Here is a 25,852-nt window from a genome sequence, read left to right as displayed (position 1 = left end):
ATGCAATCGATTTGTTTTTTTGCTGTGTGTGACACTAACCATCAGGAAGTGGCCAAAACAACCCTCATGAATAACTCACTTAAAGTGATATTGTAGCAGGAAGCTTCCTATTAGAGGTTTATTATCAGCATGCTTATGATGATAATAATGCATCATTATTAATTGGTCACTCGAGGTTCTCAAATATTAAACTAGACCAGTTTGTCAATACCTAATCCCAGTCTTGGGAGTGTAGGCCTACACTGTAACAAAAAACACATTATTGGTAAGTATCAAATAAGATATTCAGAACAATAGTTATTAAACCAACAGTGAACATTTAGAATATGATGCTTAATGCTGACATCTGATTTACAGTACCACACAACAAAAGATGAGTACATTGGACGTTTGGAATACCAGTGATAGTGTTTATTAGCAACAGCTATTGATCATTGCTTTCCCCAACCTTTGATCATCTCAGCAATCATTACCTACATGTTCAGAATTCACTAAATCTAATTATCAGCATAATATCTGTTCATATTAAGGATATATTTATGTGCTCGTATACAGTGCTTCAAAGCCTGTAGGAGAGCAAATTAATACGAGTTTATCTCCAGCGGATGCCTAGCATGTGGCAGCTCACAGCCCACAGCTTCAAAGCGGTGCCATCATCCTGTCCGGCCCGGGAGCTCTCTGCACCGGCACAGTCCCTAATGAGAGGAAACACACAGACAGGATTACCTTTCAACATGCAAGTTATTCAAGGTTTCAAGGCTTTATTGTCATGTGAGCATATAGCTACACTGTAGTTATGACAATGCAAATCTAAGTTCACAGGCTCCTCCAACAGTGCAACACAATAAAACAGATAAAATAGTACGTAGGTAAATCAAATATAATATAATATAATAGAAACAGTGCAGAATAATATACAGTAATTGGAATATTGATATGAGTTGCAAACAGATGAATGTTTGTATTTTAGAGTTTTAAACATTTTTGTAATTTAATCCTCCTCCATTGTGAGATAAAACACAATCAGTGATGCATGATAGCTTCTAGAATCTAGATCCATTCATGTGTGTCTCATGAATAAAGTCTCAGTTGTTCATTCAGTGCCTTATTAGCTGCTGTAAAGGCTTTTAGTCTTAACTGTAATGTTGCTGATTAACATGTTTTTGCATCTTTTAATGAAGACTGTGTGTGGTGTGTGCAGTAGTTCTGCAAACTCTCCTGCTGACACACAAATCATAGGCAAGTCCTTTCTATCTCTTCTTCAATTGGGACTAAATGTGTTAAAGAGCCCATGTCATGCTTTTCCGGTTATTACCCTTCCCCTTGTGTGTTATGTAGCTTTTTCTGCATGTAAACGGTCTGCAGAGTCACAAACCCTCAAAGTACACCCTGTAGCGAGTAAAAGTCTAACACAGAAAAGACCTGTCTATGCTGCCCCAGAACGCCTCGTTGGAGATTTCTCTTTTTCCATTGTTTACTTCTTGGGTATAGTGACGTATTTGGGTATAGTGGTTACGTCCGTGGAGCCGTTACGTTAAGTCTTCCTCACACACACACACTCAATCTTTTCTCAGCTGCAGCTCCGCCGATTCCTCCGCCTGAGACGGCGGGACGCGGCGAGGCTGGGAGTTTGTGTGTGAGCACACACACAAACTCCCAGCTTGTGTGTGAGCACACACACAAACTCCCAGCCAGGCTGCGGGTGTGTGTGTTCGGGCTGGTTTCGGGCTGGGTTTCGCTGTGTCTCGCTGTCTCGCAGACGGCCACTGGGCTCACAAGGAGGGGGGGCAGGAGCTCCAACAAGCCGTTTAGGACAGAGAGTGAATACACATACTATACAGATATGCTGTATGCGAAACCAATGTGAGTTTGGAACATTGAACAATGTCAATCTATTTTAGTATACCTCAACAATGGAATTATGATCAGTAGAAATGGCCATGACATGGGACCTTTAAGCACAACTACAATTACCAACATTATGCACTATGAAACATCAGATTCTTTAAATGTGTGTAATGATGCTACCCGACATCGGATTTGACCTCTTAGGAGGCTTGTTGGTTTTTCTGATTTAAATTGATGTAACTTAAGTATTGCTGCAGCTGTGTTTTCATTGCAGACTGACTTGTAGTATCCTCCAGTGAGCAGCTGGCTCTCAGGAGTGACGGTGCAGTAGATGCTGGTGTAGGCTCCCTCTGCCGGGGTCTTCATCAGGAAAGCGATGGTCTTGGTCATGGCCACAAGAGGGCGCCCCAGGTGCCTCGTTATTTCAGTGTTCACCATGCCAGGGTCCACAGAGTAAGCCATCACACCTAGAGCTGAGGCAAAAGAAGGTTTTTAGATACAGGATTTGTTTAAAATGAGTTGATGCCGATGGCAAACCCACAAAACACACACTGCTATTCAATCAAAAAAGTGTTTTGGTCAACCTGAAATGAAGGAAACCCTTACGACAACCCATTAAAAGTCAAACACAAATGACAAATGTGAAGTATTTAAAGATAAATATCAGAATCTTGGTAAATAAATGCTAAGTTAAATATTTAAAAAAGTCATCCTTCACTTGAAAGCATCTCTGTAGAAATGATTAGATTATAAGTGAGACTGAGAAACAAGGTGTTATCTGTGGAGCGATGAAAGTTAGTTTTATTTTTACAAACAAGTTTCTCCATGCTATGTTTTTGGCCCGGAGCCGTTGTGGTTGAGGCATGAGACTCTCACACTGGAGAAAGATGCAGATCCATTTTTTACGCACAGGGAAGAAGACAGAGAGGCACAGAACAGACATTAAGTCAGACATACATGTGCATAGTGCTGTCCTCTCTTACAGAAGCACACAGCCTACCCTCAGTCCTTTTGGACAGCTCACTGGTGAACAGCACGTTGGCCAGCTTGCTCTGAGCGTAGGCCTTGACCGGGTGGTAGGCTCTGTCTCCGCTCAGGTCATCAAACTGGATCTTGCCCATGTTGTGAGCTAATGAGGACAAGTTGATGACCCGGGATGGGGCCGAGTGCTTCAGAAGGTCCAGTAACAGGAAGGTTAGGAAGAAATGACCTGAGGAGGGGGATCATCGGTAGAAGTAGAGAGAAAGAAGAAGAAATGAGACACAGAGAAGGCAAAACGAAGCAACTTAATATGCAACTTTTAAATAAATACACAAAGGCTTTAGAGACACAATGAACTTGTTAGTTAGCTATGGTTAGAAGGCTAATTGTTCATTTCAGGGACCTATACCATTTTTGTTAGATTTGTTTTATCAATGAGAAGCTCCTAGAATGTATCAAACATCCCCAGCATTCACTAAACAAAGGGACATCTCTAAAAGACTCCTACCTAGGTGATTGACTCCAAACTGCATCTCATACCCATCCACTGTGGTGGCGTACGGGCACATGGCCACGCCTGCATTGTTGATCAGGAAGTGAAGAGTCTTCTCATCTGGATCACAAAAGTTACCTGATTACTTTATGAAAAATGTATGCAGGATTCTGGAGTTCATGTGTGTGCATGCCACCTACTGTTGTAGATATTCTCAGCGAACAGGCAGATGGATTTGGTGTCGGCCAGGTCCAGATGCCTGGCCACGACCTTTGCCCCCTTCACCTCCCTCATGATGTCCCGAGCCGCCTGCTCCCCCCTCGCCATGTCTCTGCACGCCAAAATCACCCGCGCCCCTGCAGAGATGAACTCTCTTAATGTTGAATGCATGCATTTATGTTGAAATCTGAACAAAGTAAGGTGGTTTTAAGCTCACTTTTATAGGCAATATTTGTAATTCCAATGTATCTGCTGTTTTTTATTGAAACCAGTATTCGTTCCATAAGAAAGTTAGATTTATTTATATCATTTCATTTGGACCTTGGAGCCACCTCATTATGTTTGATAATCATGCATGATATTTTGCACACAGAAAATCTAAATTGCACAGCTAAGATATTAATACAAACTGCCTATAAATCATCGTGGTATTCATTTTATTTTGTTTACTTGCCTCTGCCAGCCAGGTCTTTGGCCGTCTCTTTGCCTATTCCAACATTGGCCCCCGTCACTATAGCTGTCTTCCCTTCTAGACGCACATCTGAAGACCACTGAGGGATTAACTGAGACCTGAGGAGGGAGGAAATGAAGTAAACAAGATTAGAGAAATATTAAGGGAGATCTTGACCTCAAGCATCCGATTAAATCCAACTTGTACTGTCAATCGAATAGAAAAAGGCTAGTGGAGGGAATAAATTATTGTTTATGTGACATAGCTTACAGTAACTTAATTACAAGGTGCCTGAGGTTTACCATTTGAGGCTAAACAGTGAATGCCAGACACAACAGTCATCATATCAAATTAAGTTAAAGGTCACTTTGCAATTTCCTTTGACATTTCAGCGTCTGTCTAAACTGACCAAAGTCATCTCCAACCATCTTTTACCCAAATCCTGGTAAATACATTTAATTTGTGAATGTTCTAAATGATCATTTTCATACCTGAGTGCCTGCATTTCAGAAGTTGATGAGGAGAAATGGCAAAATCTCCTAAAAAAGTGGCTCCTTGCTTTGAGGATGTTGTCTCACGACTCCGGTCCAAGATGTGAAAGAGACTTTTAACTTCAGAGTGCGTTGGTGAATCAATACAAATCCTCCTCTGTTAAAAGTCTGTTAATGTAACCAATCGATTTGGCAGGATTTCAAATACTGATATATAGTTACTGGTGAGAGGTCACATGGCCCAGACTGCTATATTTCAATAAACCCAAGTAACAGAGAACTGTTTGTATATTTAGTGACAGACATATAATGCTTACCATTAATACTGTAGAAAGACCCTGACAGACCTTCTGATTGGTGTAATGTGTGATCTTTTTTTCTGTTCCCTATTCTGCACATAAACACATCTATTGAATGTCTCATTGGTGTGTCAGTGAAATTGCTTTTTAATTCTCTCTGGTGGTTGGGTTTTACCCATTTAAGCTCCTCTTATTTCCTGCATGCAAAATCAGCATCTGTGAAGTAACCAGAAACTGTATTCCCTGAAAAGAAAATACCACTTGGGAAATAAAACTAATCTTTTTTAAGTGTGCAGAAGAGTTCCTGCTGGTGAAATTGAAAACCTCGATCCACAGGTGAGCCGACTGTGATTTCAGCATTTCACCACTGTGGATTTTCTGGTGCTTTCCACAGGACGCTCTAAGCTATCACCTGTAAGTGAGGCGTTTAGCCTAATTTCTGATTGGGAATGACCATCATCACTCTTAATCTGATCCTCAAAAATTAGATCCCTCCACCCTTTCTTCAGGTTTTTTTTTATTTCATCAGCATTTAAAGTTGTGTGTGTGTGCGGTGGAAAATGTTTTGTATGGTTGTACAAGTATGTTTCAATCGGACCACAAACCACGGGAGTAGGTTTCATTTTAACAAGGGTGGGGGGGGTACATGTTAAGATTGGCTCTGGGGGTTTTCTTTAGGGACATTTTGACAATCAAGCATTTCATTTTTTTGCATCCTCTGGATTTTTTGTGGTCGAATTCAAGCCTATTTTTGCATCAATAAAGAGTGGACATTTCTTTAACGCTTTAAAATAAATAATTTAGTTTGACCGTTTTGGGCATAATTGATTCCTTTTTGGTGGGAGGGGGGGATCACATTCACATTTGAGCTTGTCACAGACTATAATTAGTCAATAAAGGACCTGCTTTCAAACATGTGACAAGCTGAGCATGCCTCGTTTACTCCTGACAAACAGTTGCCAGTAGGTGGCGTTGTGTAGCAGCATGCAGAGGTTCAGGACTGCCTGCCTGTCTTCAGTGAAATGAGGGACTGTTTTCTCTCACAGGGAAGGGGGGGGGCTGAAATCATTTAAACCTACAGTCAGGTTCTGTGTTGGCCTGGCAGCTAGGTCTCATGTAAACCATGTGAAAGCCAGTCATAACTTCCTGTTTTCACAAACAAGCATAAAATAAGCCGAGACAAAATGCACTCGCACACACACACACACACACACACACACACATAAACATACTTCTGCTGACCCAAACCAGGCCTAAATGAGTGCTGCCAGCCTCTCATGTGGTCTCTGTGTGACGCTGCCTCTCTGACTCGGTTTCCCCTCACAGCTGCTCACCATCCAGCGCCTGATGAAAGGCCGTCTGTCTGTCTGTCAACACGGGGCAAAGAGAGGCCGTGCCACATGTGTAATTAGCTTTGCTTTAAGAAGATTATAGATCGTCATGAGGAGATAAACGACTCAGTGTAATTTGTTAACCCAGAATAGGAAAGTTGACGGAGAGAAACCACAGAATGTAGGATAGCAGCCATCCCTGAAAGGATTAGATGCAAAACATATTTAATTTCAAACAAAATATTCTTTCAGTCATTCATTGCAAAATGTTTGATTGGTTTGTACATGATTATTTGAAGGCTGCATACATTTGTCGAGGTTGTAATTGAACAGTCCCTTGAAACTCCTACAGTGTGTGTTCTGCATGCTGTTCATGGCTCCACGGAAACAAATCATTCACACCTCAAATCAAATGAGGAAGCACAAAGAGAATTTCATTCTTGTTTCACAAACCCTTCTTTTGAGATATTTACAAAACATTTATCACATGCATTTGCTGAAATAATACATAAACAATCATCTTTGTGAAATGAATTAAAATATAAACAGACATTTTACTTTTCTTCATTAAGGCTTGCACATTAAAACATATTGAAACAAAAAGAACCAGTAATAAAATAGCTTATCAAATGCATAGCATTTTATTTTCTTAGACACACACTGCACTTGTGGTGCAATAAGAACAGAATAAAACAAATCTCTACATTTGGGATAAACAAGCATCGTACCAAAACTGGCTGTGTCTTTACTGTTAATTAGCTTTTGCCAAACCCTGCAAAGCAGAAAAGAGAAACATTCACTCAGTGAAAAGCAACTTCTTAATGTAGCATGTAGATTGAATTTCATTGCATAAAAATATTGACTTTTATGGGATGATTTTGTGAGTGCATAGACAATTATTTCCACATGGTGGATATTTTGTATGCAAAGGAAACTCTTGAAATCATCCAAATGTCAAATTAGGAGCAAAAGCAGAATTCTACAGACTTCAACCTGGACTAGACAATGATGGAAGGTGGGAAATAAAAACTCCTTTAAATCAACAGCCAGCTGCAATTTCCATACAACAATAAGAAAACATGACGTTCTTCCAGTCTGAAGTTTCACATCCAACTTCCAATAAAAATTCCCCATCATTGTCTGGAAGGGAGGGGGTTTCCATTTGAAAAGGCACGAAGCCTTCCAAAGAGAAAAATACTAAAAGATTTAGTGACTTATGTTTCAAACTGGTCAAATTATAGAATATTACAGTCTAAAGTAATTATGTGGGCAGAGATCGATAGCTTCAACATTTGAATTGAAAGCCTTCCTGTCCTTGTTTAAAGCTACATTGTGTTTTTTATTCACTAGTTGTTGAAATGTAATTTGGAAGCGAACATATTTAAGGTGCAGTAACCAACAAAACGTGTCATTTTTGAAAGTCTAACTGATTGAGATGATCACTGTACTGAAGAAAGAAACAGCCATTGGTCCCTTTTCACTTTCCCAGCGGCCGCTCCACCACCACTTCCTGGACTGGCAGTGTCTCTTCCTGCCAGGTGTTCTGGGAAATGGAGTCTCCTTGTGACCTCAGGCTGCTCTGGAAGAACAGAGCCGTCTCATTGGCCTCTTCCTGGACGGGGCTCCCGAAGGAATTGCCCTGCCCGTCGCTGCCCAGAGACGTCTGGCTGACATACACCACGATGACCTCCCCGCTGAAGTTCATCACCTGACCGCTGGAGATGAAGGTGGTGTTGTTGTTCCCAGACACCTGACCTGTAGGGAAAATGTGGGAGGGAGGGAGAAATATTAGAGATTGTGAGAAGTAGAAAATAGACGTAAACGAGAGGTAAAAGAGTGAGACACTTTTGATGGAAAGTAGAAACAGTCACTGTGCCATCACCCATTGGTTTAGGGACTATTGTTTTGTAACCTAGACTTTGTCATTTTGTTGAGAGTAGGCCTACAAACATGTCAGGAAAATGTGTACTGGTAATTTTTTCATAGACTTCTATATAATCAACAACTTGGAACAATGCAGGTTTATCGCACTTTTCAGATCAGGAGGTTTTCTTTCTGCCATACACACTTTAAAAGGAAAAGCAGTAGGCTAGTGTATCGACCACATGACCTGGTGTCTTGGTTTCATGAAAAATAAACATTTCCCAATCTCACTGATATAGAAAATGACGACTGTAGTGACATCTTATTGGGAAATGTGTGGAAATATGTATATATATATATGGTACAGTTGTGTAAGACACTGCTTTCCAGTACCCCCGCTCACACACGCACACACACACAAACGTAGGCAGATAGAGCTTCCCCTATTCACGTTGTCTGTCAAGAAGGGACTCCATCTTGGCTAACCTTATATGACAAATGGACAGTGGGTGTAATGACCATGCAGGATGACCACAGCTACTTAGACCGCCATATCACATTCTTTCGGCCTTATTCGAGTCCAGCACTTTTTAGCGTGAGAAACCCAAGACCTCTGAAAACAAGTTATTTGTCAAGGGTTTCTGGTTTTACAGACATGGCTGAATAAATTCAAAAATGTGCTGTTCAACTCTGTCCAACCCTTATTTCTGTCCAAAACTGTAGCGGATTTCTCCAGAAATAACTTTCCATGATTTATTACCACGTTAAGTCTACAATGTGATACTTGCCACACAATTATTGTACAAACTTGATATTCTGATGTCCTTGTACTGCGCAAAAAACCGATTCCAGCCAAACCAGGTGAATTAGGAAATACATGTCTGTATTGTTTTGTAAGCCATCTTTCACCACCTTAAGCCTCATGGTTCCTATTTGATCAGCCTCCTGTCTGAGTTTACAAGCCGACCCTCTGTGACTCACACCTCATGCTTCACTCGTGCACACACACTTACAAACAAGCACAATCACAGTTAATGTAAGCAAACAGCCTTTGGTAGACACACCTAAACACACCATAAAGCACATATAGGCCTTTAAAGTGGCAAAGACAGACATAAACAAACACACACTCGGAAAGTGTGTCTCTCTCCGTGTTCCCAATCTGACAGCCTTTCCTGAAATACCAGTCTGAGAGGTCTAGTTTGAAAATATGTTTCACCACAACTTGGAAAACAAAGCTCTAAAGAATCTGCTTGGGTTCTTTTGTTTATGCTTTCTTAATAGCAAGCTGATTTTTCTGGATGCCCAAGAAATGTAACAATACAGTCTACTAAGGACTAGAGTTGAACCCCCCTCTTGTTCAATCTTAACCACAATTGTGTACAGTTCTTCCCAACATCTCGACCATTTTGCATGGACAGCTGCCAGTGCTCAACTGGATGCTAAATGCTCAACCAGTAAAATATATATACAAAACAAACAGACGTGCAATCACCGCTAAATGCACTTTAACACAGGGGTACCTCCTCTTGCACTTTATGTAGCTCTTGTATCCTCTCTTGCACTTTACATGTCGTTGCTGCTGTATTGTATTACCATGTCATAAATACTTGTGTATGCTGCTCTTTTTGCATATCATGTATTTTGTTTTTGCTATGTTTGTAAAAATGTAATCTTCTTAAATATTTTATGTGAGGGACTGCGGATGGAAATGAGCTCAAAGCTAAATCTGGCACTGTTACGCTTGACACATTTTAATGTTTTAAGTGTTCATTACTGTGCATTGTCCCTGCTAAATAAACAATGACATATCTGGGTCATTACTACTGAGGTGTCCTTCAACAATGACCCCTAGGTCCCAAACATGCAAGACAAATAGGAATAGTCCGGTAAAAGTCCATTTAATTACCAGGTATTACTGCATGATGGGAAATGGTGTTGATGTCAGGCCAGCTGGAGTGTAATTAAAGGATCGAGTCATCAGTGAGAGTCAAAAAAACTCTTCAAATGTTTGTGTGTGTTCTGTTGAGTGGGCAGGGTTATAAAAGTATTACTCAAGCTTCGCACATCTTGCTTCAATTAAAGCTGCGGTCACTTTGCACAACCCAATGGAACTCTGGGTAAACAGGAGCTTTGTAGATGGCATAGTTCACACTGACTGACACACACATATGTACACATACACATATGCACACATATGCATGCACACACACACACATATACATATGCACACATATACGCACACACACACACACACACACACACACACACACACACACACACACACACACACACACACACACACACACACACACACACACACACACACACACACACACACACACACACACACACACACACACACACACACACACACACACACACACACACACACACACACACACACACACACACACACACACACACAGTGCGGTTCTGGTGGTTCACTAGCTCATCAAACACTCACATATCTTATTCCTGCTTCATGTGTGGTCCGCCAAAAGTTGAGGTCCGACTGTCAAAACTGGCGTTAATAAAACATATTTCTTGGAAACAATCACATAAACGTCTCGTCTTATGAAACCAATCCTCTGTTATAAGTTGCGTTCAGCTTGGTCACCTAATAATACCCGATCAGTTCTGATAATACTGCTTTTGTACTAACCATAACCCCTCAGTGTTTGAGCCACAAGCCGTTTCCCGGAGATGTTTCTCCTTGGCAGTGTCTAAAGGTTTCTGTGAGAACAATACAAGTTCAACAACGGGGCTGTAAAACTTTCCATTTAAACCAACATGAAATTCACTTTGTTGTTTTTGGTCAGTCGTCCCACCCTCTCTGCGGACAGAGAGCGCTGCTATGAAGTCAATTCAATCCTGAATGGGTATGATCCTGTGGCAAGACAGTGGTGACAGCCTGCATCAACAAGAACAAAGAACCCACCTGGAAAATACAACTGCGGCCACACAGTCTCCGTAATGAGCCATTATCTTTAAAACACACAACCACTGGGCATTTACATTTCCACTTAAATAATGGGGTGGTCATAGGAAGAAATATCCAGGATATATGTAGCTCATTAGGGTCTTTGTGTCCCCCAAAAAGAGGCTAACAATAGTTTGTTTGACTTTTAGGGGATAAACACACAGTTGTATATAAGCCCATTGGCGCCATGAGTAAAAAGGAGGGAGGTTCCATAAAGAAGGAACAAACTAAAACATTTGGTGATGATCAAAAGTGAAAATAATGACTGATGACTTAATCTCTATTATGAAACCGACTTTCAAAGTCAAGCTTCTTCAATAATAAAGTCAGACTATCTTTTAAATGTAGAAAAGAAACACCAATAATGTGACTTTTTGACTATGATTTAGTATTAACATCTAATGTACTTATAAGATGAAATACAATATTAAGTTCAAGCATGCTTCATTAAAATAGCAATAGATAGCAAGACTAGTATTATTTAAGGTTAAAGAGTGATCATTATTTTATTATAGATAATTATCTCATAGTGTTTCACCTTTAGTATTTTTATTTGAGTAGTTCCTATTAGTTTTCCAGTTTCCGTCAGAAAAGGGCTGTAGAGGCCTTTCTGATGCAGGAGGAGACTAACCCTCTGAGCTTTACATTCACACCCACCTGAGGTAGGAGTTGGGTCAGCCAGCTGACTGTGGAGGCTCTCAGGTGAGCACTCCAGCTCCGACCCCCCCGAGGAGAGCTTGTTTCCCCTGCTGACCCCCCACTGCTCCGGGCTGGAGGTCTCAGGGTCCAGGTAGAGATCTCCAACAGAGGAGGAAGTCAGCAATGGGCTGACCGAAGTGTCTGTTAAACTGGAGTCTGTACTTTTCAGTCTGTATAAGTCCTCCTGTTTGACCAGCAATCTGTCAGTCAGGTGAGGTTTAAACTCTGGCCTCACCTGAGCCTGAGACAATGGCAGGCAGAGCTCAGGTGTGGAAGGAGGGACATCAGAGGAGGTGCGGAGGGGTGGAGGAGAAAGGGAGACAAGAGATGCAACACCAGGGGACAAAACCATCTTTTCTTGATTTGCATCCCCACTTTTTTCCTCTCTCCCGCTCTCCCAGTCTCCGTCCAGCCCTCCACAGGAGCAGGTTCCTGGGGTCCCGGGGTTCACCGCCTGACTGCAGTCCTCGTTCTCCCCGACTTCCAGTGGCTCGCTGACGGGAATGACACACACACACAAGCCCGCCAGGAGAGGAGACGCAACCACGATCCCCTCATCTTCTGACACCTCCTCAGGCTCTCCAGACCCTTTGCTCTGATCCTCCATGACCGTCTTCTCCTTGGTCCCTTTTCCCTCCGTCATTTCCCCCGTGAAGGGCAGGGAGACCTTGACCTCGGGGACAGAGGTGGGGAAGGTGCACTGGAGTTCATTGGAGGGGCTGTGGGGCGCTTGGCAGACGAGTTTAGTCATCTCACATGGAGTAGATTTGTGGCCTCCTCCTGCTACACTGTGGTAAAGAGGTGCCAAGGTCTCCTAGAACAACAGAAACAAACAAAGGTAAACAACTGCTTTTCTGTGCATGAACAGTGACAAAATATGTGATTCTCCAAACCCTACACCATTAAGGAATAGACACAATATATGTCTTTGATCCGAATTGTCTCATTTGATCATATATTTCATTCATAATCTAATAAGTAGGTGGGATGACTTTCCAAAACTGTCCATTTCCATCGTCTTTTAAACTGAAATCCAACTTTACCTGTTGAATCCTAGTCCTCTTCAGATTCTGGACACATGATCGCAGGTTTACTAACAAGAAAAATAAATAGAATAATGTAAATTGAAATAGAACTGAATAAAATAAAACATGGTCAGAGAAGAACTGTATAATGAATGGCTGTGACGTACCTGAGAGTAACTTCAGTTTGTCCTTGTAGCAGAAGAGGAGCAGGACGAGGAGACACAGCACCGTGATGACTGACAGAACAGAAACGATAACCCAGGAGGGGGCTGCACCGGCAAAAAGAGGAGGGCAGAGCTTGTCTTTATACTATACATTTACAGACAAATATAAATACAGACGCCCTGAGAGTTTCTAAGTCTGATTTAAAAAGATTTGCAGATAATTTTTTCATTAAGGAAGGAAACAGCTTTTTGTGTCTACAGTAATGAAACTGACATGAGGGTTACATAACCTGCTAACACACAGTTTAATGTACCTTACATTAAGAGTGAATGGAGAGATTAAAACTCACCTGAAAGAAAATATAACTGCTTTTAATTTGAGAATAGGGGGTAGTGGTGCAGTTCAGCCTCTTGTGGCCGAAATAAGTATTACAACAAGAATCACTCAACACGCAATTATTCTGTTTCTCAGGTGAAAAAAAATGAAGGAGCTTAGAAATATTTCATCACTTGCCCCTCCGGCTTCAGTAAGTAAATTCAGTAAAAATAAAATACAATAAATAAGAAAATGTTTCTGTCTTAAGTGTATCTTGATGTTTTAATATTGCTTTTAATTGTCTCTGCATGTTGACAGTCAGCAGTGAATGTGTCCATGTCTTACCAGAGACAGGGTGTCCACACACTGCATCTGCCTGGGTGCTGCCTGGCTGCATCTCACTCCTGCCCTCTGCATTACAACTGGAAGAGAAATCACAAAAAGAGAGTTACAACTTGACATGCACTTGTTCTATTCTATTCCCTCTACATTTTACACGCCAACCTGCCAGCCTTTACGGTTGTATCTGCAATGACGTAGGAGGGAAAGAGAAACAGATGGAGAGAATAACAAAATCTTCTCTCTATCCTTCGTCATCATCATCATTAAGTATCCGGCTGGCAGTGGAGGCTGGTGGTTGGTTTCAGGGGAAGTGGTGTGAGTGTTACTCATAACAGCTGGCTGCTGGTGAGGCGGAAAATAGCCACCTAATTGCATTCTCCCTTCACAACCCTAAAGTATTTGAGGCTAAAAAGTGCACAGCACCTCAAGGAAGTCCTTCAAGACTGTTGGAAAACCATTCCAGGTGACTACCTCATGAAGCTGACTGAGAGAAGCCAAGAGTGTGGAAAGCTGTCATCAAGGCAACATTTGGGGCTAATTTGAAGAATCTAAAATATAAATCATATTCTGGATTTTTTACCCCCTTTTTGGTTTACTAGATAATTCCATATGTGTTCTTTTATAGTTTTGATGTATTCAGTATTGATCTACAATGTAGAAAATAATTCAAATAAATAAAAACGTTCGAATGAGAAGGTGTGTCCAAACTTTTGACTGGTACTGTATACACTTACCTAGTCCATTGTTTGCATTGTTCGGCACTGTTCTCAGCAGAGAAGAAGCCTTTCTGACACGGAACACACGTCTTCATCTCATCAGAAGACTCTGGAAATAATGACAGACGTTTCAGTAAATCGCTAAGTGACATTGCTGTAATTGTTTGAGGTGTGTGTTGTGTCCGTGTGTCTCACCGGGGTCCACCTCCAGTCCATTCCCAGCGCCACAGGTGGGTATCTTCTCACAGAACTCGCAGTTGATGGGACTGCACTGGAGGCCGGAGCGGCAGCTGCACGGCTCCTCCGCCATCGAGTTCTCAAGCCGCTTCTTGAAACCCTTATCTGGTGTTCAAAAGAAGAGCGTATTTTAGTACAAAGATATGTCTAAATCGTTCAGAGGTATTATCATGTCATAAATCTCTACTAATGAACCAAATTACAAACTAATTCTTCATCTGAACTTTTGTTGAGACTTAATGAAAGGTGTTGCAATAGCATCTTAGTAATGATGCATTGTTGTACTGGTCACATAGTATTTATATTACAGTTTGCACAATCGTCATCAGTTTGGTATATACAGTGATCCATCTTTTTAGTTTATTCCAGTATAATTACACAAAACTCCCTCCCAAAAAACAACAGAAGCCCCCGGACAAAAAACAATTAAACAAAAAAGAATATGTTTGACAAAAAGAATCAAATACAAATCTCAAATCTTTGAGACTGCAGGTACTGACGTTCGTCGCAGATCTTCTGCTGAAGACAGTGGTTCTCATCGGTCCATCCGGGCTGGTATTCACCGCTGTTACATTTTCTACATATAGTGCTGTCGGAATCAGTGCAGTCGGAAAACACATGGAAGCCTACAAAAAAGTGAGCAAGAGAGAGACAGAGGGAGGAAGAAAACAGATGGAGTTAACAAACCATACATAACCACTATGGAAGGAGGAAACTGAGTCCTTTTCCTTTTTTTAAATAAGTTTAATCTAGTGGGTCAAATGTCAATATAAATTGAGAGTGTGTGTGTGTGTGTGTGTGTGTGTGTCAAAACATGTGCACGTCTGAGCTATTTTAAGACAATATGTTCCGTTTTTAAACATCCTTCCTCTTTTGATCCAGGACCTTTGTGAATGGAAATCTATTTGTATTTCATGCTTCTTCCATTGAGTAAACAATATGTGCAATGTACTACCCTTTCTTCCTCACTTTGATAATAATAATAATAATACATGACATTTATATAGCGCTTTTCCTGGTGCTCAAAGCGCTGATCCATGCGTATGTGCGTGTGTGTGTGCGCGTGTGCGTGTGCGTGTGTGTGTGTGTCATTACCTGGTTGACACTTCTTGCAGCATCTGGAGGAGCCTTTTAAATAATATGTTCCATCTGCACACTGGTTGATAGATTTTGAGGCCCCATTCTAAAAAGATATCAAGACAGAGTTAGTTTTGTTATCATGTAAAGAAAACAAACAAACATTAATTTCCCTTTAAGACACCAATCCTCTTCAGTTCATCTTTCAAATCCACACTTGATATTTTGAGATGGCGGTGAGTAATGAGAGGAAGAGGATGGTTAAAACATTTCCAAGACGTGCAGGAATTCTTTCCACCCTCTCAGAAGCACCTGACCACAGCGTGCACACCCTCCAAGCCATCAGCCCTAACTCCAGAAAGGCTCCATAAGAAGAACCAAATGCAACTTATTGCATCAACTCAAGTTGGCTCGAATGAATAAACCCTTGGCTGCATCCCGACTAGTCAATCAACATGTTTTTGGCACGCTTGGTAAGATTACCCACATGAAATAAGTGTTGAGAATATAAACAAAACTTGAGGCAGCTGTTAATGGTGAGTTCATTTTTATTTTAACTTGTTATAATGCTAAATATCGTGCTATAATTCAACAGTAAGATACAGCATACTATGGAGTCCTTGCTGCATTGGAGATTAAAGTTAACAGTAAACATGTGTGCATTATTTAATGGGAACTCTATTACAGAAGCCACAAATGTAAGCAGTGCAGGCTCACACACACCCGCCCACCCACCCCCACACCCACACCCACACACACCTTAAATGAGCGGCCGGTGAACTCCTATACCACACTGCTGAATTACAGAATCTGGCTGTTATGGCAGAAGCTATGCCAAAGCCACAGTGTCTTTATATACATGTAGAAAAACACGACCTATAGGCCTGACTGCATCCTCTGACATCGGGCTAACCTCAGGCTTTCTCTCAATCAGCAATCCTGAGATTTTTTCCCATGAAATTAAACATTAATTCAGTTATTTATACTAATTAATACTGTGAAGAAAATACTACTGCAGGAGTGTAGATGAGTGAGTGTGAAAAATCCTCCTGCTCTCTCAAAAGGTAAAGTTTACTATTGGTATGTATATATGTACTGTTTATTTTCAATGTTTTACTTATGTGCAAAGCCTTGTTTGCATGATACTGTACCAACATGTTTTATTGGGTTCAATAAAGAATATCTAATCCGACGTGATTTGTTCCTCAAATATTCCCATAGTTTTTTTTATAGAAAATGAATGTGATCTAACTCTAAATGGTCTTTCCTCTTCTTTCCCGTGTTATTTATTTCCCTCTCTTTCTCACACCTACATGTTGAACCCTGTTTATTCTCAGTGTCTGTTGGTCAGGCCTCAGGCAGCACAACACGAACACTGGTGAATGTTTAATTGCCTCCACTGAGCCTCTCACACATAAAGAGTCTTTAGAATCAGGCGGAGGGATAATGATGCAGCGCTCAGAGATTGGACCGCAGCCCTAATGAGGAACATGTGCTGCAGCAGACACAAGTGACACGGGGAGGGAAGGTTCCCATGGAGAGAGGCTCATGTCGGTGCAGGAGGATAGGTGGATTAGATAGAAAGGCAGAGATGTGGAGACACAAGTGGTAGTCAGTCCGTTCAACTGGGCCAGAGTGCACAGGAAGCCAAAGGAATGCTGGGAATTGTATTTCTGTGACCGCCACATCTAAACATTTGGTTCCAGTTATGCGTTTCAACTCACTAAATATATATATGTATGAGGAAAAGAGCTGATCCACCCTATATGATTATAGGTTATCATGACGGTCAAGATAGAACATCCAACCTCAAAGCTAACTTTATCTGCCATATGGATTCAAATGTGCACTTCTGTTTACATGTGAGTCTAACAGAGAAAGACAAGAGGAGGGAAATTGGATGGATATAGAGAACATTAAATGGAAAAAAGGGCTATGTCCTGTTGCTTCCCTGATTCTTAGTAAAGCCCTTTTTAAAAAAAAACTCTTTTCCTAACTGTGTTGCTGATGTCCTGATTATCCCTCAGCAGTGTTGTGATCCCCTCACACATTCCTTTGCTGTCAAAGCTCCAGAGAATTTGCATAACGGTTGTTGGCCCGGAGCCAAGAGAAGCACAGCGTGACTTTACCCAGTATCACCTTTTTCCACAATAAGGTGCTGTAAAAGCTTCATACAAATCTTTGAACAACGTGTGCACATGTGAATCATTCTTCAGAAGGCATTTAAACAATCCCTTTGAAATGCCACCTGCAGTAATTTATGATATTTTAAAATCTCCCAAGATAAACTCCCAAAACTTTAACAATACTGGTTGAGGATTTTAAGAAGGTGTGAATTTCACTCTGCGTTGCCTTATCTTAAAAACGGTTTGTGATTTTCAGACTACTAGACCGGTCAGATGTCAGAGATAATACTAAAAAAACAAATCCATTCCAGTTTCTCAAAGCCCCAGTTAACGTTCTAAATGTGTTGTTTTGTCAGTGTAAAACCCAAAGATATTCACTTTCTAAGATTTTAAGATAAAAAACAGCAGGATGTTTCCATATCTGAGGGGCAAAAAACATAATGTAGTACAATTTTGCACGACAAATTACTTAATATTTATAGAAAGATTGGCTTATCACAAAAGAAAAAGTGGGAAATCACCAGAGACATGGACACTTCTAATTCCTCCTCCTGCCTCTTTTGTGAAACAACACAGTATGCTTTATTTATGCATTACATATCTGTCAAGTTAAATCAAGTTGGGATCTGCAGGCCTGATATTGCTGAAGCCGAGGTAGACTGATCACTGCGTAATGTGATGGAGCTATGAGGAGAAAAAGCCCATCATTAAGAGAATAATTAACATGCAGACTTGTTGCTGTTGGATGACTGAATCTGAGAAAGATGGTCAGAGTGGCTAAACAAGCCAGCTAATAAAAAGCACAGGAGCCATGTCTGCAGGCGAGTAAATCAATCCACCAAAACTCTGTTTATTCATGATGTGTTGACTTTTTAAGATCTCAACATCTTGAAGTAATTTTATGTTGCTCAATGTCACACAGACAGTTAGAAATGTACTTGGAAAGAAAAGGATGGAGTGGTTGAAAACCAAGAATATGAAGGGGAATTCTTTGGGGATACTGTGAGTCAGTAACGGCAGGAACAAACCAAAGCCAAGGGTTTGCAGTGTCACCTTAAAACGTAGATGAAAAATACGTCTCAGTCCTTTTAGGCACTGACTATTTTTCCTGGCATTGCCGATACTTAACAAAATGAGACTTGCATTTGACCGTGAACACCTCCTTTTTCTGTGCCATATTACCTCTTTAGATCTCAGCATGGATAATATGCAATGCCCTCCCTTGGTATTATCTATTGCACAACTTTTTAGTGAAGCAGAGAAGGGAAAAAAGGAAGAAAGAGAGTCTGTTCCAGTCAAAGTCATAACGATGCTTGCTTACGGTAACATAGGCAAACGCAGTGATCACTGGTGCCCAGCAGTCCCACCACTGCAACCACATCTCATAAACTGCTCCACCTGGACGGAGTTAGCTCCTCGGACTAAACAACATGGACAACAACATGCCATGGGACATTCACTTTCCTCTCATTTAAACTGTGGATCAGCTGAGACTTTTTGTAGCTCTCATATAATACTAAGATATTGTCATAAAAGAAGAAAATGATCACAAAAAAAAAATCATACTTTGGATCAAGTAAGTGCCTCGAGCCTTGCAATGGTATTTGCCAATGGCAGTGACATAGTTGCTGTAATCCATATATCTAGGGGAATGAAAACCTAGGATAACTTTATCTTTATTTGTAGTGACTTCCTTTCTGGATCTCTGTACCCTTGTTGGCCTCAGCTTCTCACTTTGGAAGAGCTATTAGGGCTCCTGGTGAGTGGTGAGCCATTTGGCCCGTGCCAGTCCCCTCAGGACGCGGGAGAGAATGCTTGGTAAAGGGATAACAGCATCCAGTTGCCAGCGGCGTTTTTGTGGTCAGAACAGGGGAGTAGGACTACACCAAAACAAAACCGTTTCCAGTCAGTGTCCGTGCGTAAAAGCCAACCCCCATTCCACTCTTTCTTCCTCTGACCAGTTCATACCAATCATCTGATGTGATGACACATTATGGTTTACTCTAACATACGCTATTTTCCATCTATTCGCGAAAATAAACATTATGATGATCAGTTTTAAACTTGACAGCTCCAAAAAGTATGACTAGGAGAAAAAAAGTTGCAGCAAAGTAATTATCAACGTGTAACTATTAAATGCAGTTCAAGGTTCTTTATTTAGTCATAAATAAAGATAGTTATCTGAAAAAGAACTTCTTTGTATTATCAAAGTGTGTTTTTACCTGTGCGTAAAAGGTGACCAGGACGCATGTTATCCAGCCTCGGAGTATCAACAAGTTAAATCTCATCTCTGCTGGTTAGTGAAGACAACTTCTGAAGGCAACTTGTTCTTTCTCAGGCAAAATGACGACTCGTAACACGACGATCCAATTCTCCTACCGATTCCCTCACAGTAAATCACTTATTGTGTGCGTAAATGTGGCGGGGTCTCCACACCGTCTCACAGGGCATTCTTGCGCCTTCATTCCGTTCTAGGCAGCTGCAGTTCCACCTTACTTCTCCTCTCATCTTCCTTCTGCTTTCACCCACGCTTTGTGGAGTGAGCTGCAAGCAACAGCTTGTAAAAACTGACTGAGGGAACTCCTCCCACGATGTCATATGTGAAGAAAAAAAGAAAAAATATTACACCCCCCCCCTCTTTTCCCTCCTGGTGGCTCTAAGCGCTTATCTCTTCCTCTGAATGAATGAGTGTGTTTGTGACAGTTAGAGTTCATTGTTTTCAGATATGTTAGAGCATCATGGAACCTTTATACACCTAATGTTCAAACAACATGCACAACCTATGCTGATTTGACATGTGCAGAGGTTGGAGAAGTACTCAGATCTTGTACTCAAGTAAAAGTAGAAATACCAGAGTGTAGGAATACTATGTTACAAGAAAAAGTCCTGTAATCAAAATGTTACTCAAGTAAAAGCACAACAGTATCGGCATCTAAATATACTTAAAGTACCAAAGTACTCATTATGCAGATTGGTCCAGTTCAGAATAATATATATGATGTTTTCATTATAATTATTGATGCATAAATATGCGAACAAAGCTGGTACAAGTGCAGCTATAGTTTTAATTATAAAGTAGCAAAATATAGAAATACTCAAGTAAAGTCTCTCAAAATTGTACTTAAGTACAGTCATTGAGTAAATGTACTTAGTTACTCTACACCACTGGACATGCGGCACTTTCCATATGATTTGCTCAACAATGTACCTTATGACCTCACTTCATTGATTCATTCCGATGACACAAACTGGAGGGAAAGCATGTAGTCATTTTTATTGATCTCACATCATTTGCCATTCGTCACAGGAGGCAGTAGCATCAGCAGTTCCTGGAGTGTATGTCCTGCAATGGAACAACCCTGATCATTTTTTTAAAGAAGCCATTATTTAAAAGCTTTCTGCCTCCAGGAAACAGCTGGTTTTTTTTTTGCTCCCAGGGAAAATAGAGATGAAAAAAAACACACAGAATTTGCATAGGAGATTAGACCAAGCCCACCTTGGCAAGTCAATAGAGGGAAGGTTAGGCAGAGTGGAGAATAAATGTTCTTTTCAAAGTGACAGTTATGCAAATACCTTGAATATGGGAAAGGGTTGGTCAGCACGTTAGGAGAAAAGAGGTAAACAAGGTATAACACAGATGCAAGGACATCTTCATTACTTGAAAAGAGTTATAGAAGTGGACCTAAAAAATAAAAGAGAGACAAGCAAGAAAGAACTTTGAAAAAAGTTAATATTAAGAGGGTTTTAGGCTGAACCACTGGAGGTAATGGGCTTCATCCTCCCCCTCTTCCTGTAAAAACATGCTGAGAGAAGCTGTTTCGTGGTGGAGCCTCTGCAGCTCGCACAGTAGCAATTAAGAGCCAGGCATCCAAAGTCAGGCCCTACCAACAAAACTCAACAGAAAACACAGAGAAGTCACTGTTAGGCTCCACTTCAAACAGAGGTCACAATGCAGCTTGTTTTATGTATAAAAAAACGTATGCATGCTGCTTTACAAGCATCACACTTCAAATGACCCGAGTCAGTATGGATTGTGTTGCTAAGCATCACTTACAACAAGTCAAAGTTCACGAAGGAGGCCTGCTCCAGACGGCTCATATACACAAAAATGCACAAAAACACACGCCATGGTTTCCATTAAAGTAACAAACACTCATTCCAGAGAAGAAAGCAGCCGCAGCCTGTTTTGGTGCCATGATTTTTGGAGGAAGCTTCAAGAGGTTCAGCATGGGCTCCCTGAAAAGCACAAAAGGCAGAAAAACATGCTTATTGCCCTCACACACACAGAACTGAACGGAATAAAAACGTTATGCTTAGCCACCGTGTTCCGGTGGGTTTTGGGCTGGATGTGCTTGCTTTGGAAACGGATGTGATCTATGAGTCACCAGAGTCACCAATGTGAGAGGTGCCTCCTGACGCCATTTCTGCAGCGCCAAAAATGCCAGAAGAAATGTCATGAAAACACACACATTGCTTATTGAGAAAAACACGCTCACACCCAGATGTGCAAACACATATTTGAATGGCGAAAAAGCCAAGCAAGGGTCTTGGCAAGCAGAAAAGTTTTTTTGACACACAAAGAACAACACCATTCACTAGGAATGCAAATCACATATCAGGCGTCTGTCTGACACATATCTACAGATAGGGATACACAGGCACACCCACACAGGAGTGAGAGCACACACACACACACACACACATGTACACACACTGCTGCCATGCCCTCCCGTTCCACCTGGTCGTGAATCAATTATTTGCCCACCTGCCATGTTATCAGTGATCAGGGTTGAATATTAGCCCGAATATGCAAATCATGTTATTATCAAGAAGTGTTTGTTCATTCTTGTTTTGTTCAACCACTACATAAGTGCAGCTCTTAAAGATTGGCTGTGCTTTGATCGCTCCGTTTAATTCCTTCGAGGTGAAACAATAGTTCTCTTTTAAGGATACAGGCCATAGTTAACCTCATTGTTTAAAGTACAGATAGCATGGATAGAAAGTGCAATCTTGCCGGCAGATCTGAGATTTTACTTCTGTTCTCATATCTGTAGTAAGTTGTTGGGAATGTCCCCTTAAGATGGACTTTGGTTTGTTGTACTAAGCAGACAATAGAGCACATCAAAGGGTTGGATGTGAGGGGCCAGGACAGACGGAGTGCGTGTTTGTCTGTGGAGTGACTTCTTTTACAGCCTTCAACACCTGCCGACACTTTGAGCCATAATCAGAACTTGAAAACAGCGTGCAGGCATTCAATGAGGCCTCCAGAAGTATATTTAAGTACACAACTCATGTCCATTTTTTATTAAACCATGACACCGATTTCAAATATACATAATGAGTACCATCCTCTTTAGTTCAGTGTATGATACAGTTATTTACCGTTTCTCGTAGAGCATATTGAAAAAGAACAACAAAAAATAGAACCAAATACCCAGTTTAGAAAAAAAAAAAAATATCAGAGACACTGCAACACAGACAAGATGCAACGGACTGAGGGAATAACAAGGTCAGTGTTCTCTTCAACTTCACATTGCCAAAACGGATAAAATAAATCCAACAACAGTAGTGATAATGTTCATTATGTATAAGACTCTGAATTAAAACAAATATATATATAGTGTATATAATAAAGAACAAGTGAAGTGCAAATTTCTTTGGAAGTTGGAATAAGGTTTTTTTCATTAAGACATAAATAAGTTATAAAACAGAACCTGTCAAAACAAAAAAACAGTGACAGACTGATGAAATAAAGGCAAGACATAAGATTTATAGCTTCAAGTATGCAATACTTCAGAGTAGTACAGATACACTGTACAAGGCAGAGCCGTTTTGTTGTCAATTAGAATCATTATTCTACAACAAATGCAAGTCAGTGCATCTATCGCACAACTGCCGTTTGAAATTCTAAATTAAATCCAGCAGGCCGTGCTCAGAGTTTCTCAGAGATGAGTGAAGCTCTTCTGATACAGGAAGTACTGCACTGAAATCAACTTAAATTCATACTTTCAAGTCCAGAAACGTCCAGGAACCCTTCACTTTGGGTGCATCCCTACACTGTCCTTCAGTCCTTCTCCTCTTTCTGAAATGACAATGTTGACAACTCTGATTCATAAAAGCAAATCCCTCGTCCTGGACGATGCCATCGCCATGATTAAGTAGAAGAATATGAGCAGAGGGAAAACCGTTCACTGCAAAAAAACATTGATTTTCAGCTTTAAGTATTTGCTGCACTGATTTTAAACCAACACAACTTTCAGCAAACCTTCATTTCTTGAGATTGAAAAAACAATACATGTCTACTTTAAGCTGAACCAATGTTTTTTCCAGTAGAATGAAAAGCTCCCGAAGCCAGCAGGGGGTCGTCAGTGTAGAGATCACTTCTTCCTCTGGAAGACGTTGGCCAGCATGGCTCCAGACGTGGTCAGCTGACCCATCTTGCTCAGGAACTTGGTCTTGGCATCCTCGCCCACCAAACTGGAGGCAATGGACATTGAGCTGTGAGATAAAAAAACATGGCGTAAAGGATGAATTTGACCATGATGAAGCAAGGTTATCTGGACTGGAAAACAGAAACAAGACAATCCTCCTATCTGTTGACGAGCTTCAGTCGGCCTTTACTCTACTTCTTTAGAGGGAAAAGCTGTTTGCTAATACAGCCCCTCCTGATTTTTACAGTCTAACGGCTCCACAAGTTCCTCTTTTTAGTTAGCTGGTATTCACACTGATGCAATGGAACGGCTAAATAACAAGCATTGCTCAACAGACGGATAATCAAAGAGGTCACAGGTGTTGACAGATTAACACCATCACTTAGTTACTATACAAGAACAGTTGGTCTGGATCATATTTTGTGGCCTTAACTTTCCTGTGTATTGCTGTGTGTATCACTTTATCTGTTTGAATAATCTTGGCAATTTATTTTTGAAGAAAGGTCCATGAACAAGTGAAATGCATTTTTAACATATAAACTGAATTAATTTAATTAAAATGTATGATATCTTAAAAAAATGTCTATGTTTTTAATTCAATCTTTTTAACAAACTATACTATGACTTTTTTTCTACAAATATACATTTTTTGTATGCATGAAAGTGTTCAACATGAATTTTTGGAGTTGATAACATTATGGACATACTATACTGATTTATTTTCCATTTTGCATGTAAAAAAAGCTACAAAGAATTAGTGCTTAGTGCTTTGGAATATTTCATCCCAGGGTGAAAGCAACGACCGCACTGGGGCAAATAAGGTCAACATTCCTTAAAAGATCCAATTGATCATTTATTGTATTAAACGTCAAAGACAGAGTTGTCTGACCAAAATGAAAGAGAACAATTCTCTCGGCACAAACACAGAGAATTTAACCTCAGAGTTTAACTGAGGGTTTTTGGGGGAAACACACCCAAAACACAGAGAGCGTGCACAGGGAGAAGCAGACATATAGCCACTTCTGACATCCATATATGAACGCTTTTTAATGAGCCCGAACACATGTTAACAAGATGGGAGAAACATGTTTTAAAAAAGGACACCCACAGTATGGCTGGCGTCCAAACGCTTTCCAAACAACATTTTCTGCTCTCTCTGTGAAGATACCCGCATAATGAGTGTGGTCCAACACTCTCACATGTTCTGTTCTACCCTGGGGTATTAACCCACACAAAATGGGCCCAGTCCCAACACTGTTAGGTGAACCCTCTCCTCACAGTAGGAATACTTCTCACTTTTCCTTATTGTTCCCAACTGCCACTTAAAGTCATCACTTATAGCTGTCACTGCCTCTCATGCAATGAAAAACAGTATTGAAACCGTGTTTAAGAAGATGTGATGGTGTGAATGGGACGTTGCTTTTTCTCACCCTTGTGCGTCTGCCATTCCTCTGTTTTCAATCTTGATTTCACACTCTTTGATCATGGAACTCAGAATACCCTGTTGAGGATACAAAAAGAGCAACATGTATTAAGGAGACAGACTGAATCTTGTGGAAGCACTGAGAGGCAAATTGTTTTATTTCCGGTGTTTATGACTGCAATCATTTTTGCCATATCAGTAAACAGATAGAAAAAAAGGTTTCTAGGTTTTGGAAGGTGATTTATTTTAGAATAGTTATAGTAATAATCATTTCTGCCTCAAGAGGATGAAGAGTATCATTAGCCCATGTTAGCAACAGAACTAAATTCATGTTTCT

The 25,852-nt window shown here is 40.7% G+C and overlaps 3 protein-coding genes across 5 annotated transcripts in view; all 3 read right to left on the bottom strand.

The window, feature by feature from the left end:
- Positions 1 to 508: 508 nt before the first annotated feature.
- On the bottom strand, positions 509 to 4,497 carry si:dkey-73n8.3 (uncharacterized protein LOC100150965 homolog). The gene is made up of 7 exons (XM_034132222.1): positions 4,484 to 4,497; positions 3,996 to 4,111; positions 3,523 to 3,678; positions 3,338 to 3,442; positions 2,849 to 3,058; positions 2,129 to 2,321; positions 509 to 695 (listed from the first exon to the last, which is right to left on the bottom strand). The coding sequence occupies exons 1-7, from the start codon at positions 4,495 to 4,497 to the stop codon at positions 593 to 595; spliced, it is 897 nt and encodes a 298-aa protein (XP_033988113.1). The 3' UTR covers positions 509 to 592.
- Positions 4,498 to 6,295: 1,798 nt separating this feature from the next.
- On the bottom strand, positions 6,296 to 20,242 carry tnfrsf11a (tumor necrosis factor receptor superfamily, member 11a, NFKB activator). The gene is made up of 10 exons (XM_034132595.1): positions 19,884 to 20,242; positions 15,554 to 15,641; positions 14,959 to 15,084; positions 14,417 to 14,563; positions 14,240 to 14,330; positions 13,509 to 13,585; positions 12,851 to 12,952; positions 12,702 to 12,751; positions 11,617 to 12,472; positions 6,296 to 7,868 (listed from the first exon to the last, which is right to left on the bottom strand). Exons 1-10 carry the CDS (start codon positions 19,947 to 19,949, stop codon positions 7,591 to 7,593), a joined length of 1,881 nt encoding a protein of 626 aa, XP_033988486.1. The 5' UTR covers positions 19,950 to 20,242; the 3' UTR covers positions 6,296 to 7,590.
- A 2,694-nt stretch (positions 20,243 to 22,936) lies between these two features.
- The window catches only part of relch (RAB11 binding and LisH domain, coiled-coil and HEAT repeat containing), a 32,400-nt gene continuing 29,484 nt past the window's right edge, over positions 22,937 to 25,852 (bottom strand). For all 3 annotated transcript variants that reach the window (XM_034132587.1, XM_034132586.1, XM_034132588.1), the window contains 2 exons: positions 25,523 to 25,593; positions 22,937 to 24,159 (listed from right to left, as the gene is read on the bottom strand). In XM_034132587.1, coding sequence (XP_033988478.1) covers positions 24,039 to 24,159; positions 25,523 to 25,593 — 192 coding nt within the window. In that variant the 3' untranslated portion in view covers positions 22,937 to 24,038. The remainder of the gene's footprint in view (positions 24,160 to 25,522; positions 25,594 to 25,852) is intronic.

Source organism: Trematomus bernacchii, unplaced genomic scaffold (assembly GCF_902827165.1).
Source record: "Trematomus bernacchii unplaced genomic scaffold, fTreBer1.1, whole genome shotgun sequence".
Classification (NCBI taxonomy): Eukaryota; Metazoa; Chordata; class Actinopteri; order Perciformes; family Nototheniidae; genus Trematomus; species Trematomus bernacchii.
This window is presented reverse-complemented; position numbering and strand designations above follow the sequence as displayed.